The 21,437-nt window shown below is 32.9% G+C and overlaps 1 protein-coding gene across 2 annotated transcripts; it reads left to right on the forward strand.

Moving 5' to 3' along the window:
- Positions 1-12,846: 12,846 nt before the first annotated feature.
- LOC21407775 (basic helix-loop-helix protein A) lies at positions 12,847-21,204 on the forward strand. 2 transcript variants are annotated; one of them, XM_024161573.1, is made up of 9 exons: positions 12,847-12,976; positions 13,517-13,699; positions 13,997-14,251; positions 17,163-17,259; positions 17,555-17,569; positions 17,692-17,748; positions 17,854-18,373; positions 20,089-21,017; positions 21,109-21,204. In XM_024161573.1, exons 2-9 carry the CDS (start codon positions 13,548-13,550, stop codon positions 21,193-21,195), a joined length of 2,112 nt encoding a protein of 703 aa, XP_024017341.1. In that variant the 5' UTR covers positions 12,847-12,976; positions 13,517-13,547; the 3' UTR covers positions 21,196-21,204. The 2 variants fall into 2 exon arrangements, with proteins under 2 accessions (XP_024017341.1, XP_024017340.1); XM_024161572.1 differs by lacking the exon at positions 12,847-12,976 and having other exon boundaries at positions 13,211-13,699.
- Positions 21,205-21,437: the final 233 nt, after the last annotated feature.

Below are 21,437 nucleotides of genomic sequence, written 5' to 3' on the forward strand. Positions count from 1 at the left end.
AAATATATATATATATATATATATATATATAACGTGGAGAATGGTCTTTTCGCAACAATATAATTATAAATCTACGCGATGCCCGTTAATCCACTACACCCAATTTCATTGGAAGCTGATATATTGTAGTACTACGTGCACAAGTACTAATATCATCATCTAGGTCAATACTAGCATAACTTGGTATATAGTCCTCCACTAATTATTATGTGATAGTCTATATGGTCTATATCTTGTTAGTTGAGAGACCATAATCCCGTCACAACTAGGGCATTAATCACCAGTGCTAGCCTTTTGGATTAACATTCGATCGGTCATTGGCTAGCTAGTGGACCACAAAAAATATGGTTCCAAATATTGCCAAAATTAATTAAGTTCAACATGTGTATTGATGATGATGATGATAATTCATATTTAAGGCCATTATTGAATCTTATAATTTGAATATCTGTTTTAATTACATTTGAGTATGGTATTACTATATATATGCTTGAATTTATACAAGTACTACACATGCGGATTAATAGAATTGTAAACTTGCTATACTAATTAGTTGATCTATGTGAAAATTACATGATATGAACGAGAAGCTAGCTTATAATGATAAATGGCCTTGCCTATCTTCCATATAATGAGTAATTAGCCAGTAAATTCACTCTCGGAGGAAATCTCTGAAAACAGTCAAAGAATGAGAATCTACTTATTAAGTGGAACATAATAATAATCAGACATAAACCACCTCTTCCTAGTGGGCAAGTCGCATTATACCACCTTATGTTGTCGTTTTTTTCCCCCTTTTAAATTTCTTTTAGGACTCCTGGCCACACTGTTTCTGTAGTGTGATCACGTTTTCTCGAATGATTCCAATGTTTGTCTAAAACTTTCTGATAGAACTGTAGTCTATACATATAGATTTCAATGTTGATGCTAATTTTAGTAATTTTATAATATCTCTCTTGCTTTTTGCAAGCATTCGATATGAGCACTTTCAGCGGCTGATGTTAGTTGCGTATTTGGACAAGATTTATAGACACAATTTATTGTATATGCCAATTCCCAGAAGTTACATTTTTTTCATTTTTTTTTTTAAAAAAAGCTACATTTTCACAAAGGACATACTTTAAAACAACATCTTCATAAATTATTAAAAAGTTTTGGCTTGAAAAGACACAATTGTTTGTAGTTAGTGTTGGAAAATGTAACTAAAGAAAGTCCCAAATCCATTCATGAAAGGGAGAAAAAAGAACATTATAATCTATAGCTAACTTTAGTTAAATAACATGAACTTTACCTACTTATTCAGTTGTGATAAACTAATAATTAACACATGAGAATACAATTTGATTACGCACTTTTGATCTTTGTCAGCTGCGGATACATTTACCCAATACAAATTAAACATTGCGTATAAAATAAATATAATGGTCTAGCTTGTTAAACGCATCTATCACTAGCTAGCTCGCTAACAAAAAACCATTAATCAAGTATGATAATCAGCTTTATTTAATTAATACCTGATACTTCGCCGCAACCTCCTCTCTATCAACATCTAGCATAAGTACTAATCAATTCCTTTACCTAAGTATCTTAGACATTAATACCAAATCACTAAGATCTTGGTATATATCTTTTTTTTCTCTCTCTCTTTGTAGCTGTTCAACGACCAATAGAACCTTGTAATTATGGGGCCTTCACGAACTTTTTCACACATGAAATTGGTGGGTTGTGGTTATTAATAAGAGGCCGACCAGGAAAACTTTTTGTTTTATTACTCATCACACAAAGGCACATGAAATGCATATTGCTATCTTAGAATTCTTAGAATAAGATAAAAGATAAATTCTAGTCATCTAGTGTCACTTTAGGCTTCTTTCTTCTTCTTTTTTTTTTTTTAAATTGTGTACGAAAAGTTGTACCTCCCTGCGACCTCAAACACTAGTTAACAAGTATATTCCACGCGTTTTTAATGGTGGACCAGCTGGCTATAAAAACAAATCTTTTTTTTTTTTTTTTTTTTTTTTTAAGATTGATCGAGAAAAGTTAATAAAAAAAATGTACAGTAGAAATTCATTCCGATCATCTGATCGACCAGTCAAATTGTATTAGTTTGGCTCGGAGCCTTTTGTGGCGTAATAGTGCTTTTCAAATTTTTAATTGAATTCTTTTGAGTGCTTGCTATATTCATTGTGCATTAGATGTATAAAGTACCAACTAGCTGATATTGATAATGATATGGAGAAATTAATAAACATGTCCGCAGAAACTCTCTATAAAATTTGCAAGTGCTTAGAGTTTTGACTTATTAGTAAAATTCTCTAGAAGTCTGTATTATTCGTTCATAGGAAAGAAGCAATCAGTACCACATTGACATTTTTTTATCTCCTCCTTGAAGGAGTAATTCCAAGTAAAACGACAACAATCTACTTAGCAACTTTATTATTAGATCAAAACGACATGCCGTTTACAAGGAAGAAGAGCCTGTGTAAAGCCAATCACAAGTGCACAAGTGGATGGCTTAGTGAGCCGATGCTGGCTATTTTATCTATTAGTATAAGAGTCTATTGTGGCTTCTTCGAGATCATCAATTCATTTTGTAACAGAGAGAGAAAGTTGAAAACAACTTTGTAGTGAGAGAAAGAGAGAATTTGGGCGTTTTGGTTGCTAAGAGAAAACAGAGAGCATTTTAGGGTTTTTCTCTTGTAAACGTTCTGAGAATTCTTTCTTGAAATTATTTTCGTGTGGATTGTTAATCTCTCTGGGTTTGTGAGTCGTGAGGGTGTAATTTTTGATCTAATAGTAAAAGAGCTTCTTGTGAGAGAGCTCAACGGGGACGTAGGGCAAATATTTTGTCCGAACCTCGGTAAACTCTGTTGTGTTGATTGTGCTCTTTCTCATTCCGATTTTTGAGTCTTGTGTTGGCTTCTACCCAACACTCCTTTCCTCTGTCTTTTCAATGTTTCTTTAATGAGTTAATTGCAAAAATATCTTGAGCAAATTTTGGATTAATATTACATAAGGATATAATTGGTCGCAATTGGTAGTCCAGATATAAGATAATTTCTCAAAATCTGATTAGACTAATTACAGTTTTAATTAGATCAATATGATATCATATTTAATGAGAATGCCAATACATGATTATACACAACATTCACGTACAATTGGTACGTACGTAGAGAAAGGACTAATGAAATTTAAAGATTAACTAAGTACGGTCCGTTTAATTCACTGATTCGAGTTTTTAATTTGAGTTGAGATGTAATTTTATGTAAAAAAATTTTATTGTAACTAAAATATAAATTTTAAATTTAAATCAGTAAAGTAAACTGAAAGTATTACCATGGAATATGAATCAAAACCCACAATGACCAATAATAAAACTGCTTTGTGGACATAATTTGGACATTGCGCGTAGAGAACGCGTGGGTCAGAAATGAACTAGAGGTGGGATCCATTGCATTCCCTTGGTGCGGCATGAGACCCCTTCTTGTACCCACCAAATACTAACTTCCTAGTCAGTCAATAATCATAACAAAACTTATTTTTTCTCTTATCCGTGCCACGGAAAGCATTTGGCCGTACCTTTGGGGTTCCAATTATATTATATAACTCCCATTGATGCACGTTTTGTCCTTTTTTTCATGTTTTGTTTTTCCTTCTCTCTCTTATATATATATATATATAAAATTGTGAGCATCACTTTTTCCGTATATTAACGTAAAATATTATTATTTAAATAAAAAATAAGATTGTAGAGTTTATGAGTGTGTTTATAACTTATTTTAAAATAATTTTATTTTTCATATAAAAATATAAATGAAAATGTTTTTAACTTCATACAGAAATTATTTTTAAAAATGCGTTTAATAGTTTTATTAAGATATTATTTTCAGTGTATTAAAGCCCATTAATGTCTCTCTTTTTCTCTCTCTCTCCGCTCGAGAGAGGAGAAAACAAAAACAAAAAATGAAAAATAACTAAAAATCATTTTTCATTTCTCTCTCATTTTACACTAAACCAAAAAATCGTTTTTATTTCTGTTTTTTGTCTTTATTGCGTCAAACGCCGTTTTGGAGACGTTTTTATTTTTTCTTTCTCAAAAAACTTGAAAAATAAAAACTGAATCAATTCCAAACACAGCTTACGTGTCAAACTAATGCTAGTATTTATCGCGTATATATATATATATATTTATATATGACGGCTCCAGTACTACTAACTTGTCATGCCGTCCAATCCAACCATGCTTAGTTTTTTTTTTTTTTTTTTTTTTTTTTTTTGGCTAGAAAAATCCAACTATGTTTAGTTGATGCACTGTCATGCAAGTTCATCACACAGCCCCGGTTCATTAGGAGAGTTGCGCCAAGAATAATGCAAAAGACTGTTACTCTTACATACGTGACAAGTGAAGTGATAAATTTCATGCTCAAACCAATTGAGCAATAAAAAAAGAAAAAATCATACTGATCAAACTCTCATGAATGACAAATGCTATCCTAGCCATTAGTTAATTTTATCTTAGGAAATGATAAAAGCACCGTTCATTTCACCGATTCGAGTTTAGAATTCGAGTTTTGTTACAGTAAAAAGCTCTCAGAAATAATCACATCTAACTTTTTTGTCACAGTAAAAAACTCTCACATAAAGTCACATCTCAACTCGAATTAAAAACTCGAATCAACGAACTAAACGGGCTCTTAATTAGCAGATCACTAGGCTTCATCAGAACCGTAAATATGTTTGAGAAGGGATAATGCTTAAGTTGAAGGACTTAAAAGAACTCATAATTAATACGATTTTGAGAGATGAAATATAGGTTTTAATTAGGAGATGTCAGCAATACGATATTCACTCTCTGATCCGCACCAACTTTTTTATAATGTTTTGACAGTGCTGTATAAATTTGGCCGGCCAATGAGCTTGTTGAGATTTTGTGTGATTGATTGGCAATAATTAGTCTCGTAATCACCGTTTGATGATTCTTTCCATTTTTAGAGATTGTCTAATTGTGCATTAGATGTGAGAAATCAATTAACTTGATTTGATTTTAGGTTTCCTGATGATTAGAGGGATACTCCTCTCTATATAAATCCGTACAAGACATTAATTATCAATGAAGGAATGAAAGTATTCCTGATTTGTTGATATAGACATATTGCTGGGCCAAAAATTCTTTTTGTTCTTCTTCTCATATTTATTTCGTATTTTTAAGTGAGCTTTCATAAAATAACACAAATTACAACTTGCAAAGAGAGTTTTCATCAAAAAAAAAAAAAAAGGAGGAAAAAAAAACTTGCAAAGAGAGTCTTATCGACTGCAAAAAGTGTGGGTTGCACTCTTCTGAAAATGTTACACATTTGTCTCATAAACTTATATGGTTGTAGCAATTTACTTCTTAAACTTTTAATTTTGACAAGTTGCCCTCTCAACTTGTATAATTATTGCAATGTACTCCATTTTAACAGTTATTGTGTTAAATTAGTGGCGAAAAAGCATATTCGACAAAAATTTTAACATCTCAATTCAAATACAACACAAATATTTCTATTTCTCAACTTTTAATCACCTAAGTCTAATAAAAAATTGGAGCAAATTTAATAAAATAAGACACATTGTAACTATTTTATAAGTTCAGGGGGTTGATTGTGAAAATTAAACGTTTGGGAGATAATTTGCTAAACCAAGTTCAAGGGCAATTGTACTAAAAACCCTTCAATGTAGTCATATATGCATTTAGCATATTTTCCTTCTTAAAAATGCATATAAGTACATGCATTAATGTCCCCAACCATTTTAAAAAGGGCAATTTTTAAAAATATCCCTTGAAATGGAGCACTATTTTATTTCTATCTCTTAATATTAGCTCATACATTTCTGCTTTTTAGATTAGAACTAGTTAAGAGCTAAAATTTTTTAAAAGATGTACTTTTAATAAATCAGATATTTAAAAAGGTAAAATCTGTAATTTTTTCTTTTCGAAATTTTCTTCCTACACATGGGAGATGCTAAGATTTAGTAAGAAGATATATGCCCGCCCAGATCTTCTAAAGAAGATGCATTGGATTTCCTAATTCACACATTAATCACTTTAATATTGGGTAGTTGCCGATCCACATTGTTTTCAGTCCTGTGAACCCCACATTCATTCATATTGAAGAAATTATAATTTAAGATGTTTTCATAAGCTATTTTATTTCACAAATTGGAGTCCCTTAGAAAGCCAACGTATCACAGGCTCTTTGATCATTTTCCTTTTTTTTTCCATGGTCTTTGGTTGGATAGACTTGAAAAAGAAAAAAAAAAACAAAACAAAACAAAACAAAACAAGAACAAAGAGAAAAATAATAAGGTGGGTGGGAATTATATTATTTGGAAAAAGGGGTAGGTACGAACTTTCCTACATGAAAATGAAATAAAATGCGCATAGATTTACATAAATTTGTCACTAGAACCATGGATTGTGAAAAACATGTAAATTTAGAAATCTAAAATTAATAAATGGATAATAAAAAATTTCCTTTATGTTCAATTACAATATAATAATTTATCTTATGTTTATGGTACAAAAAAATAGAAACTTTGATTAATCCTTGTTGTTTTTCTACTCAACGAAATCTGCCTTTATGTTTCTTTAATCACACAAAATTCACATTTGATATCTGATGTAACCAAAATAAGATGCGCAAAAGGAGTTATAGAGAAATTTAGGTAAGTTTAAATTTTATTTTTTTCCGGCATTCCAGAACAATCAAGTTCGCTATTTCTTTTGGAAATTTTTATTTTTGTTGATACCTAACAAAGTTGTCAATGTCATCCTTAAAATCAAACGGATAATCTATTTTATATAGGAAAACCTTTTTAATTTTCATATAGTTAATTTTTATTAAATCTGAATAAAATTTTGTATGACTAGAAAAACAATGGAGTGAATCTTAATTGATTAGAATAACACAAAAGATAATCTCAAAATTTTTAAAAATCCAAGTCAGTTTTTTGCATTTAAATCGAATACATTTTTTCCCGTAACTATCCCATTAACGAATAAAGAATTTCCTCGATGCGTTTCAAGAACAAAATTATTAATATTGGGTAAGAGTAACCAAATATCTGTATCGAAATTATATATATACATCATTATGGGTGCAAGAAAATCAAATAGAGAAATATATGTTGGAATATCTCATTAGTTGAATATTTTTGCGCACTTATCTATTATTTAAAGAGAAAATTAAAGATTAGAATCACTCACCTATTAAAGTAAGACATAAAGTAACTTCTCCAAATACTTTTCCAAATCATAAATATCTTAAGTTCGTACATATTTTTTTCGGAACATTATTTTTATGGACTATATATACGTACATTATTATCTTCAATATAAGATTCAAAGTCTTAAATGTATTGGTCGATACTTGATGAACATGTACCTTATTATATATTTTTTTGTTTTAATTTAAAATTAGTGACATCGTTTTCATCAATACAAGAAAAATAGAGGGAAAAACGGACTTTATTGTAGGTTTCTAATCAAGGCCGGACTTTATTATCTTCAATATAAGATTCAAAGGATTAATGTATGAAATGCATCGTTACAAGTGCTTTTGTTGAAAAAAAAAATGGAGCCGTGGCCCATTTGCAAATAAGAGTTCGATGAAGTTTGGTAAACGTCATTCGATATGTAAGTTTTAAAAATTGTGAATTAAAGGACAAATCGTAAGTGGGGAATCCACTAGATCCAGACCTAAGCTAATCCCATATGAAATGGAATGCTCGCTGTCCTTTGTCACTAACTTATTATCTTATTCCTTCGATCCTTTCTAAGAGTTTCATTTTTTTTTTTCTGAGGAAACCTTTGCTAAAGATTCCAAGGAAAAAGAAAATATGACATTTCCTTTTAAGGAGTTTTTACGGTGGAGTAAACCATTTTGATCCATAAGTGGAAATTGTATTTTTATCTTTAGATTAATTTTTTAACGGCTAGATCTAATAAGAGCAGTTCTGTTGGCATGCTGTAAATTTTTAATACGGACTTATAAAAATTTGACTTTAAATTAATCCAACAGTTTAAAATAATTATTCCCACAAATAGAGTAAAATAACATATTTCATCGTGAAAAAAACAAAAACAGAAGAAAAATCCTTGAGGATTTTTTACCCCCCCCCCCCCCCCCCCCCCGGCAGGGGATTCACATGATATTATGAGCGTCAAGGAATACAATAAATTCGGACTCAAATTATTTGTCTAAAATAATGTCTAACAAATTATATCATGCCACATCATTTAAAAATTTTGAAATATTTTGTTTATTAAATGATATCACAAAATTTGAGTTGCGAACAAAAATTGGATCTGAATTCAATAAATTTCAGTTGACATTTAATGTCACAATTGTATTGTCATAAAATTTAATTTCATAACTCTTTTAAAAAGAATAATTGCATAATTAACGTTTCTGTATAATTAAAAATCGATCTATTTAGCTCTGCTTTGTTTAATTAATATTCAAAAGACACCAATGGTAATAAAGAACAAAGAAGTATAAAACGGCATTGACAAGCGAAAACACAATGTAATACAGCAACATATATAAACGACGTCAAAATTTTAATAATGACAGCTGCAAGAAGAAAACGACAATAAAAATCCTGAAAAGCTTCATCCAAGCGTATAAAGTATAAACCACTGCAAAGATCCAAAGAAAAAAAAAACACACTACAAAGATCGAAAACGACAGCAACAAGAAAAGCAAAATAAACATCCTGAAAAACGACATGAATGTTAATGAACCAAAGTAAAATTAAAAAGCGACAGCGACAACCAAAACGACAGTAAACAACACATAAACGACATCAATAGTAATAAACGACACTAAAAATTGAAAACGCAAACGACAATAAATACCCTGCAAAAGACATGAATGTTAAGAAACGACAAAGTGTCAAGACGACGATACGCTTCGGTAAAATGAAGTCAATCAATTCTTGTAAAATATAAATGACAACAAAGTAAAATACAACTACATGATAAACGACAATAAATATTCTAAAAAAACTATATCATTTCTTACGGACAAAGTTTAAAAAGACAGCACCAGGAAACACGACAAGAAACATCTGGAAAAGAGACATCAGTTCTAATAATAACAAGGAGAAGAAAAAAGACAATATACTTTGCAAAAACGACATCAATGCTAACAAAAATCAATAAAATTTAAAACCACGGCAACAAGAAGATATGTAATAAACACGATGAAAACCGTGTGAATGCTAAATAAACTATGGCAGAAACGACAGTGACAATATAAATGACACGAAAACATCCTAAATTGGCATTCATGCTAAAATGACAGAGACATAGCCCAGTCCACGTAGTGTCACAAACTGGAGGGGGATGGGCAGGAATTGGGCCAATATCAAGGAAGAAAGAGGAAAATAGACCAAGATTTGAGATGAATTAAAATTAATAGGTCAATAATTTACATAAGTTAATAAATAGGTCAAATTATTGTTTTTGTCCATAACTTGTTTGGTTATGAACTATAACTTGACAAGTTATTGTCCATAATTGTCCATAACTTGTCTGGTTATGAACCATAACTTGACAAGTTTGTTCATAACTTATCTGGTTATGAACCATAACTTGATAAGTTATGGTCTATCAATTTCTATAACTAAAAATTGGCCTATATACTTTCTTAAGTTTTTCATATTGACCTATTTTTTACTATTTCCCCAATATCAAACCAGGTGTGACCCGTACTTTGGACTATGTGAAGAGCTTAGCCCAATACGTATTTTCAAAGAAGTATTAATGATCATTATACACGTGTCTTTAATTCAATAATATTACCGGTCTGTGCATGCTTACTGATATAATATAATTTTAAATATACCATTTTCTATTTAGGTAATTGTGAATTTATATAATTGATTTTTTAAAATATAGTTAACTAGGGATACAAATGTCATTATGAGTTATTTTACAAACTTATATGTAAATGTAACAACTTGTGGACATTCTTTTTTCATTCACCGTAAAATAGACATATATACAATTAACCCATTTTCAAAAACGTGTCAAGTAAATATCACTCAGATGGTACACAAATATTATTTATACTACTTCACTCAAAATTTAAAAATTGTGATTCAATTAATAAAAAAATTAAATATTATAATAACACTTAATTATTTAAAATAATATAAATAATAAATACAAATTATATAATTTTCTCTTCTAAAAAAACACACCAAAGGAATGTTTGGATGATTGAAGTTGGATGGGATTGAGAACGGGGGGGGGGGGGGGGGGGGGACCAGCTAAGTCTGACTTATATTCATTAAAAAAAAATGTACTTCCATCCGTAGAAGGAAGGAAAAAGGTGGAGGGATTTTGGGAGGAAAAATGAAAATGTAGGTTGATTAATAAGAGAGAAAAGAGAAAGGAAGAGAAAATGGAGTGAAAAATAGGAAGAAAGAGGGAAATAGGTCAAGACTTGAGATGAATTAAAATTAATAGGCCAATAGTTTACATAAGTTAATAAATAAGCCAAATTATTATTTTCGTCCATAACTTGTCTGGTTATAAACCATAACTTGACAAGTTATGGCCTATTAATTTCTATAACTAAAAATTAGCCTATATACTTTCTTAAGCTTTTCATATTGACCTATTTTCTACTATTTTTCTGAAAAATAATACATGTGGGCCTCACCATTTTTTTCTTTCCACAAGTGGGCAGAAAATGGGATGAAAAATGGGGACAACTCATTAAAGTGAGCAAAGTTACTAAACTATCATTTTCTCCATCAACATTCAAACAAAAAATTTAAAGGTATAAAAGTAATTTACGATTAAAATTTTTTTTTTACTCTCAATTTAACTTTTAATTCCAAACAAGTGAATGTAAGCTCATTTTCTTTTCATCTTCTCATACCAAATAACATAAAAGAAAATTAATTTCTTTTCCATCATTGCTATTTTTCATCACTTTCATATTTTTTTTCTATCTTATTTTCTTTCCTTCCTACCAAACATATTATGTACTCCCATCCGTACAAGTTACAACTGTTTTTCTAGTTCACAGTCCGGGGGGGTTCTAACAGTATTTTTTGCAATGATCTATATTTGCGCGTAATTTTTTTATATCGTTTTCAAATCTATCCAAAAACTTTTCGGTAATTTGGCAGCAATATTTGTCTCACTTCATTATAATGGCATATTCGTGATCTGATCTTCACTCAACATATTGAGCCAAACTAGTATATATTTTGCTTTTTAACTAGATTGCAACTCATAAATCATGAACACTCATTATTTGTTCCCCCTTTTCTGTTTCTTTTTTAAAGAATGCTAAATACTACAACTCTTTTATTGTTAGAATATCAGATCATACATTCCTTCAAAAAAAAAAAAATACGTGGTATTGGTAACTTCATTTCACCCTCATTATACATACATTCATGCATATATATATATATATATATATATATTTGCGCCCTCCTGGGGCTATATGGTCACAATAGTGAATAGATAAAAGTCGGCTTGCCATAAATCTCATAAAATAATATCACATAAAAAATATTCGGTCGAATAAGTAGAATATCTTAACCATTGTTTTTTTTAATTGTTGGGGATTTGAACTCGTCCTCAGACGTTCCTCAGAAATAAAGATATATATATATTTATATTTTTTAATATAGAAATAAAGATATATATTGGGGTCGACATTATATTTGGCAGTCATGTGATTAGGCAGTAGTTTAGGAATATGTAGTTTCAGATCAGGCCACCAATTGTACTTGTAAGAAAGCCTTCAGATCACGTCACTCCTAGAAGTTAGTGATAAGGGATTGCAAATCTTGAATTAGAGCCGTGGGAGTTGTTGCACGGGACCATGTTGTGTGGACCTTTTTTATGTCCCAATCAAATACCAAACACATTATTGAACATTTTTGTCACCATTGTAAAATCTTTTTTTTTTTTTTTGTAAGTAAGATTATAACATATTTTGTACTACAAAATAATGTTTTTAGATGCTGTAATTTTCCAAAAACACTATTTTGTATTAGTTTTTGTACATTCATATAGCACTCATTTTATTTAGATGTATTGTGTAACACTTAATAAAATATAGGCCACTTATATATTATGATATTATCATGTTATCCCAAAAAGTTAAAATCCGTGTGAAAAATGTTGCAGTATCATATACTGTCATACTAAACGATTGCTGGATACTGAAGACTTCGTCGATAAAGATATAAATAAAGTGGCAAATAAGAGCTTTATGGGAAACAAAAACATTATTGTGAGATGAACTTGACTATTGGATCAAATAAAAAATTAGCTTATGATAATTAAGAATATGATGTGTTTCAGAATATTATTGGAAATGTAATTAGAAATAAGATTCAGTTCTAAAAATAAAAATAAAACTCTTAGAAGGTCTACAGATTTTAACACTTTAAGACGTTCGAATTATATATATGTATCAATCCTCTATAAATCATGGTGTAGATATCATGTTATTGAAAGCAACTCTTTAAAATCAAGAGAAAGAAAACACACACACCATACAGCAACAGGACATGTGGTGCATTAAATAACGGTGACTTCATCCCTTAAGAAGTAACAAAACCAAGGAGTTCCAAAAGGTCACAGTTTGGTTTGCTGGACAATATGCGTTTATTTGACAAGTGTATGTGGAATTATTGGTAGCTTTATATGTTCATATCTCACCTTCCCAAACCCGTAACTCACACACACACACACACACACACACACATATATATATATATATATATATATTCTCTTCTCAGATTTCTCCATCTCCAACTCCCAGTCTTCACCACCTAACTCTCTCTCTCTCTCTCTCTCATGGTATATATTTTTAATCAAATACAAGCACGGCGTGAGTCCACAGATACAGACAACTAACAAAATCTGATCTCACACGACAGCCCAGCAATATGAGTACGTTGTGAACTGTCCGGTAGACCGACCAGTCAAAAACCCCGCGTACGCGCACCATATTAACATGATATTTCACACCATATTACTATGTTAATCCTAAAAACCTTATCACTCTTTTAAATTTGTTTTCTCTTCGTACGATTTCTCTTTTAGACATTTTGATAATACTTTTAAGCCCAGCTAACAACCTTTCAACTTTTACTTGATTTTTTTTTTTTTTTGAATTTATTTTTCTCCAGAGTTTTTGACTTTTTGTTATCTTAAACAAATTAAGTTGCAGTATGTTTCTAAAAAGTCATCCACCATTTCTCCTTCTCGTTTCCTTATTGTCAAACCGAAACACTTACCTTTCTTCACAACTCAATTCTTGTTTTTCTTAGTTGGGATTTGAAGATGTACTTTTGATTATCGGTTCAAAACATCATCAACCAAATAATCCTCCTCCTTAATTTGTGTTTAGCTAGTTCTTATGCTTAGAACCCAAAAATGAATGTCTTGTCTTGATTTGACTTTCTTATTTCTTAATTATTTTTTTAAAAGAAAAAAAATTCAAGTGATAGTTTTGCAAAGTATGCCTAGCGAGGAAGGTCTGGTAGGAAACTCTGATCAGCTTGTGAGAATGGCTGCTCTGCCAAGTGGCCGGCTTCACAGCATGTTGCAGACGGCGGTGCAATCAGTTCAATGGACATACAGTCTCTTCTGGCAAATCTGTCCACAAAAAGGGTATTCTCTTTTTCCTTTTCTTTTTCTTTTTCTTCTTTAAACACTGATAAGTGATAATCATCTATTTACCCACAAGGCTAGGGTAATATATATTTGCATATATTTTCATGATAATTTATATTCGATTAAATATGGGTGGAACAGTGGTTATAGGCATAGGATTGCAATAAATCCACACCTGATCCATCATAAAATATTGAATGCATATCTTTCGTCCCTAAAAATAAGAAAAAAAAAAAAAGCAAACAAACAAAGATATATGTGGACTAATCTTGATTAGTTTTTATGGCGGATAAGGATCTTAGTCTGGTCAGATGGGTATTACAACGGGGCAATCAAGACGAGGAAGACTGTGCAGCCAATGGAAGTAAGTACGGAGGAGGCATCCCTTCAGAGAAGCCAGCAGCTTAGAGAACTTTATGACTCCTTGTCGATAGGAGAAACGAACCAGCCGGCGCGGCGGCCTTGTGCCGCCTTGTCACCGGAAGACTTAACGGAGTCGGAGTGGTTCTACTTGATGTGCGTCTCTTTCTCTTTTCCTCCCGGGGTCGGGTAAGTTTGGCTAATCATAAATTCCTATCAATAATACTATAAAGACGGCATATTGCTTATCAAATTTTAATCACCATATTATGAATTAACAAGTCGAATAACACATAAATTTGATAAACAAATTAGTGTTTACAGCATTACTCGTTAACTAATTTATTAGCTTAACTTTCTAACTCATACTGAGAAAGATGATTCTCATTAATATGTGTATCCATTTCTGTTGACTTCGAAAATTCAAGTCCCTTTCTATGACTACTTTTAGTGGCTTTCGTCTGCAAGCAAGATCAGACGGCAAAGTATTTATTGTGAAATAGTGATCATGAAAACGAATGCATTTTTTTTTTACACCATTTGTCACACGATCACGTAGAACTTTCACTGTCCCTCCCTCTCTCGCAAAATTCAGTTAAGTACTGCTTTCTTAATTTGCATATATAGCAACGGAGACACTTATGATATTGGGCATACAATTAAATCCCTTGCCACAAGAGGCAAGGAAGTAAATACTAGAAGACTATCATTTCTGCTTCTCAGTCAGTACTACAGTGTGAAAGAACTTAATGAAATAATATTGGAGTGGTTGTGTCGATATAAATGCCAAAACATGAAGAAAACGAAAGTAAGCGAAATAATTGAACCAGTAATTAAGATTGCAGTTAGGCTGCCAACGAATTCTGATAATTAAGACCGCAGACTTATTTGTTTGGATTCAGATATTATCTGTAACTTTTGTTGTCCCAAATAGTGTCTAAGTCTCCAATCAATTACATTATGTCATATCATTCAATGAGCATAAAAAGTTAATTAATTAAAAATCATCTAAAATTCTTGACGTGACATAAAATGATTGGTTAGACATGATTTGAGATGTCAAAATTGAACAAAAAATCTGAATCCAATTTGTTTGTGTTTTAATAATTAGTTATGAAAAATATTTCGGAGCACCTCCGGTGTTAATCACTAACATTAATAAAATGTGGAGCTTTATACTGTAGAACTCACTTTCTATTAATGGATAGTACTAAACTCTACTCGTGCCATGCAGTAGTGTTCTTATGCATACATATATATACTTACGCTGACTTTAGGAAAAGTTAGGTGAAAGCCTTCATGTCTAACTAATTTTTTAGTTAATGAAATATCTATATGCAGATTAGATGGATTTTGTCGTTTGAATATATTAGTTTGAACAATTTCTCTCCCGGGTTTGGAAGACTGTTGTTTAGGAGAATATATTCCGGAAGGGCTCTGCCAAAAGGAGTACATTGTGTATTGACGTCAAGTTGTTACCATTACGTACTGACTTCGATCTTGCTTTCACTAATTTTCCAACCTGCCAAAAGAAGCTTCTGTTTTTTTTGGGAAAAGAGACAACCAAATGTGTTTCACCTTCGTGATCATACTGCTACTAAAGAAGCAGCTTTGCGAAAAAGCTTACACAAATCTGTCTCTCGTTCGTACACTTTCTCCATCTCTGGAGTTTTCTGAATAAATAATGTGACCGGTGCATTTGATTAATATATTCGTGTCATTATTTAAATTATAATTTATAATTTATTATAATATTTTTTATATAAAAAACACACATAAATTAAAAATAATTTTAAATTATTATTTTGAATTTATGAATCAAATGTCCACTAAGTTTTTGAGGTATATATACGAGACTATGGCTTCGTTCATTTCACCGATTCGAGTTTTCAGTTTTAGGTTTATACAGTAAAAAACTCTCAGAAAATGTCACATCTAACTTTTTCTGCTACAGTGAAAAGCTCTCAAAAAATATTACATTTCAGCTCGAATTGAAAACTCGAATCCGCACCTATGTCTTAAAAGGTCACACTTTTTTCTTCCAGAGCTTACAATTCACTAGGGTACTATTGTTTATCATTTGTTATATATAACCAGTTATGACATGTCATATCATGTGATCCAACATGCTCATGGATAAGTGTGGCAAATACCAATGTACCATGGCTAGGCATTATATTTATGAATAGAGAGTAGTGGTGGAGCCGGACTATTGTTTAGTGGGGATATTACCATTTCTTTTTGAAGTATAGAAATAAAAATATAAAAAAAAAGTGTGAACTTCTTTACATGTAGAAAATTGTATCTAGTCAAAACTAGAAAATCACAAAATTTCAAAAATTATTTTAAAAGAAAAAGTCAATAAAGGTGGTGCTCCAACTCATCTTCAAGTGGCAACTCCACCACTAATAGAGGGTTTAGGGATCATATCACCTTTTCTTTATTCTTGAAGTATAGAAATAAAAATAAAAAAAAGTGTGAACTTCTTTACATGTAAAATATTGTATATAGTCAAAACTAGAAAATCACAAAATTTCTAAATTTTTTTTTTAAAAAAAAAAAGTCAATGGAGGCGGCTGCTCCAACTCGTCAACTTCTTGACATGTAAAATATTGTATATAGTCAAAACTAGAAAATCACAAAATTTCTAAATTTTTTTTTAAAAAAAAAAAGTCAATGGAGGCGGCTGCTCCAACTCGTCCTCAAGTGACACCTCCGCCACCAATAGAGGGTAACATTACGGGATATTCTTACATGAAATAATTTGTACCAAAAAGTTAGCCGATTTCGATTCATAGCCATTAATATTGCCGAGCTTTGCTTAATTAAATTTCATGTGCAACAACATCCATTAATTAAGCAACATGTACATAGTACCTTGTTATTAATTCTTTTTTTTTTGTACCGGAAACTATTAATGAATGATCTTCATTTTAATTTCTTGCTCGATCTCCATTTTAGTTTTCTATATAGGTATGAGGCTAGCATATAAATATATGTACTTGTAGATTCATTTTTTTTAATCTCGATTTAAAATAAATATATATGTATCTATCGGTTTACTAATATGCTATAGAGGGTAAATTTTGTGTACATGTAGGTTGCCGGGAAAAGCATATGAAGAAAGACAGCACGTTTGGCTCACGGGTGCAAACGAGGTTGAAAGCAAAATCTTCTCTAGAGCTATTCTTGCCAAGGTACATCCATTAAACTTTTCCTTCACTTTCAGCAGCAATAAATACTTACGAAATCAATATTGAACATCAAATATATATATATATATGTGTGTGTGTGTGTGTGTGTGGTGAGAGACACTCGTAAATTTCATGAAATTTTATATATATAACGTCTAACATAGAAAACCCACCTTTTTAAAAAAAAAAATTTCCAATTAGTAGTATTAATCCACTTACAGTTAATTATAACTCATCATTACCTTCCTTTTGATCTCTATGTTTTCTCCCATGGGCGTCCTTGCTACATTGGCTGCAGAGTGCTCGTATACAGGTACATATCATACATATATATATCTCCCGCCCTATATATTAAATCAATGCGATCTTTTTGTTTATCTTGTAACAAAAAAATAATCTGAGACCCAAAAACAAACAAAATTTTTTTTATTGCAGACTGTAGTTTGCATTCCTCTACTGGACGGCGTGGTTGAATTCGGCACAACAGATAGGGTACTATATATATATATATATGCCAATTTTCCTTTTATTTATGAACCTTTTTGTTTTTTTTGTTTTTGCTCTTTTACGTAGAAATTAGCTGTTTATGTTTTGTAGGTTGAAGAAGACCTTGGATTCATCAAACACGTCAAGACATTCTTCGTCGTCGACCACCAAAACCCTCCTCCGCCGAAACCGGCACTTTCCGAGCACTCCACCTCCAACCCCGCCACGTCCTCCGACATTCCCGGCCCCGTCTACGTCGGCTCCGAAGATCCTCCGGCGGACGCCAACCAAGAAGTGGACGACGAAGAAGCCGACGACGAAGAAGCCGACCCGGACTCTGAGGCCGAAATGGAACACAATGGGCGGCCCCTCTCGGCCCAAAACTTACCGGTGGAGGCGGCGGAGCCCAGCGAGCTTATGCAGCTGGAGATGTTGGAGGACATAAGGCTGGGCTCGCCGGACGACGGTTCCAACAATTTGAACTCCGATTTCCACTTGCTGGCCGTGAGCCAGCCCAGGAGCCCCGGTGAGCTTCCAAGGCAACTAGACAGCTCGTGTCGTGCCGAGTCTACTCGACGGTGGCCGCTCCAACCGGACCCGTCCTGCAGTGGTCTTCCGGTATTGCCATCAGGTACTAAAATGAGTAAAAGTGACTATGTTTTACTTTTGCACAAAAAGCTGAGCTTAAAAAATAGGGTGCATAACATAAAAAGAGTAGTTATTATACAAATAAAATTTTAAAATATCGTTTCATGAGTAAGTTTTTCTCTTCATTCTCTTCATTTTGCAAATTGTTCAATGATCATCACTCCTGATTATGATGATGCTCGGTGATGGTACTTTCGATCGCAGCACATGCACGTGGGCCCTGTTGAATATTGACTATCACCCTTTTCTGTGAAAAAACGTGGGGTCCAAATCATACCTTTGTGTACGAAAGCTTCCATTGAATTGAGGGTTTTTTTTTTTTTTTTTTTTTTTTTTTTTTTGCGTGTCAGCTGCAAGTGAAACTTGTAGATTCTGGCCAGTTTTGCACGTTTTAGAAAACTGAAACTACAGCACTCAGTACCCACTTTCTACCCTCTTTTGTTTGCTTTGGTGAATGTAATTCAAAACTCCTGAAACTAGCCTTTCAAATTTGCAAGGAACCCTATTGACTTCTCGGGATTGACGTGTTTGGCATTGAAAAAATAAGGACAGATGAAAAAATCAATTGCTTAGCTCATGTTTGCTTAGCGGGTTTGAATAATGTGAGTTTAAATCTATATGTAGGTTTTTTGTGATTTGAATTGATGTTTAATAGTGTAAGATTTAAACAGATAATAAAGTTTGAAGCAACGTTTAATTACATTATTAGAACTATGAGTTTTTAAAGAATGTGAGTGAAAATAGTTAGTGAGAGCCTTTTAACTTTAAGTTAGTTTCTTGAATAATGTTTTGGGTTTAGCCTAAAGATTTTGGAAATGGTTGGTTGGGGGATGTAAAGTTCTATAAAACTTTTAATTTTAGGTTGAAGTAAATTCAAAATCCAAAACTAATATGCAACCAAACGAAGGTTTGTATTGCTTTTTGAGTTCAAATCCATGAGAACCCTCCAACCAAATGGACACATCATGGATAAGCTTCGCATTAAGATTAAGGCATATAGCAACAGTAGTGAGAGAGAAAAAGAAACAAAAAAATATGTTTTGGTTTTTCTACGTATAAGAAGCCTATCATAGTGTATGATTCTAATAATTAAATCTGATCAAAATCACATAAAAATAAAAATATATACATAATAAATAATTTTTAAAACAGATTAAGTAATTAAAAAGAATAAACTATATGTAATTCCAACTTTTCAAGACATTCCATAAAAATCCCTACATTTTATGATTCAATATGCCTAACTAAGTAGCTAACCCTGGTCTCTTTCCAGTGACGCATAACAAAACTTCCAGAACTTACGTCACCTTAACTGAGTTTCAAGCTTCAACGACAAACCCATGCAAAACTTTTAATATTATGGTTGAACGTTTGGCCACATTTGACCTAGATCGGAAACAAACTACAAAAACAATATATTCCCAAATGGGCATCACTTCATTAATTCTATTATTTTTTTCGGGTAGAATTTTGTCCCCTCACTGTCAACTTCATATTTAACGTGATCATAAAATATTTCACTCACTTTTCCACGGCAACATTAATGTTGATTGAAGTTCAAGATTTTAAAGCAACCGATCATCATTAAATTATTAATCACTGGAAAAAATTTCCAACCCCATTATTATTATAGACTAATCTCTGATCTATTCTTCAATTTTCCGGTGTTAAAATCAATTTCTGTCAATCTTTTTACAGGCCCATCTCTTCTTCCATTAGAGGACTTGAGCTCACAAGAGGACACTCGCTACTCCGAAACAGTCTCCACCATTCTCCAAAAACATCCCAGCCTGTGGTCCGAGTCCTCCGACGACCATGTCACGTACTCTACCCAATCAGCTTTCGCCAAGTGGACATCCCACTCCGACCACTACCTCCACGAGTCGTCCTCCGAGGACACGTCCCAGTGGCTCTTAAAATACATCCTCTTCAGCGTACCATTCCTCCACACCAAGTACCGCGACGAGAACTCGCCCAAGTCCCGGGACGGCGACGGACCCGGCGGCGCCGACGCGGCGTCTCGGCTTCGAAAGGGTGGCGGCGGCGCGCCGCAAGATGACCTCAGCGCCAACCACGTGCTGGCGGAGCGGCGGCGGAGGGAGAAGCTCAACGAGCGGGTCATCATATTGAGGTCGCTCGTGCCTTTCGTCACGAAGATGGACAAGGCTTCCATATTGGGGGACACAATCGAGTACGTCAAGCAGTTGAGAAAGAGGATTCAGGATCTCGAGGCGCGTATCCGCCAGACGGATGTTGATCAACGGTCCAACTTTGGTGGGGACCCGCAGAGGACGAGTAGTACTGGCTCTTTAAAAGAAGTGCGGAGCAGGTTGACCATGGTTGACCATACCCGGGTCAGCCCGATCGGGTCGGACAAGAGGAAGTTGAGGATCGTGGAGGGGAGTTGCGGCGGGGCTAAACCTAAGACGGTGGAGTCTCCGTCTCCAATGGAGACGTCAGTGCAGGTGTCGATTATAGAGAGTGAGGGGTTGTTGGAGCTCCAATGCCCGCACAAAGAAGGGTTGTTACTTGAGGTCATGCAAATGCTCCGTGAGCTCCGGATTGAGACCACAACGGTGCAATCTTCATTGAACAATGACTTCTTTGTGGCTGAACTTAGGGCCAAGGTAAAATTTGGAGAATTTTAACTTATTAGTATGCTATGGTAACATTATGGTGTTTTTGCTAATGTAATAACACGATTGATTTTATTTTCAGGTGAAGGGGTATGTGAATGGAAAGAAGGCAAGTATTGTGGAAGTGAAGAGGGCAATAAATCAAATCATACCCCACAGCGATACTTGAGATAAAAAGCTTAAATTTTCAGCTTGGGGAAACTGAAAAACTAGCTCCCGAACAGCCCCTTAGTCTATTGTTCTGGTTGTGGTAGAGGCTGTTATCACTCACAAGGATGATCTAACAAAGTTTATAAGTGTACGTCCCTTAGAACATTAACAAATGGTATAACAAAATTGATCTTCTTGTCCATCAATGTAGAAAAACGACATTTTTTTCTTTTTTTTCCAAAAGCGGATCTTACTATGAAT

Source organism: Morus notabilis, unplaced genomic scaffold, assembly GCF_000414095.1.
Source record: "Morus notabilis unplaced genomic scaffold, ASM41409v2 Scaffold137, whole genome shotgun sequence".
Lineage (NCBI taxonomy): Eukaryota > Viridiplantae > Streptophyta > Magnoliopsida > Rosales > Moraceae > Morus > Morus notabilis.

Bases quoted from the DNA above. Each gene is read 5' to 3' on its own strand.
- LOC21407775 (XM_024161572.1), top strand. From the start codon at position 13,467: ATGTCTTGTCTTGATTTGACTTTCTTATTTCTTAATTATTTTTTTAAA. The intron at 13,700-13,996 runs GTATTCTCTTTT...ATGGCGGATAAG, and splicing joins CAAATCTGTCCACAAAAAGG to GATCTTAGTCTGGTCAGATG. The intron at 14,252-17,162 runs GTAAGTTTGGCT...GTGTACATGTAG, and splicing joins TCTTTTCCTCCCGGGGTCGG to GTTGCCGGGAAAAGCATATG.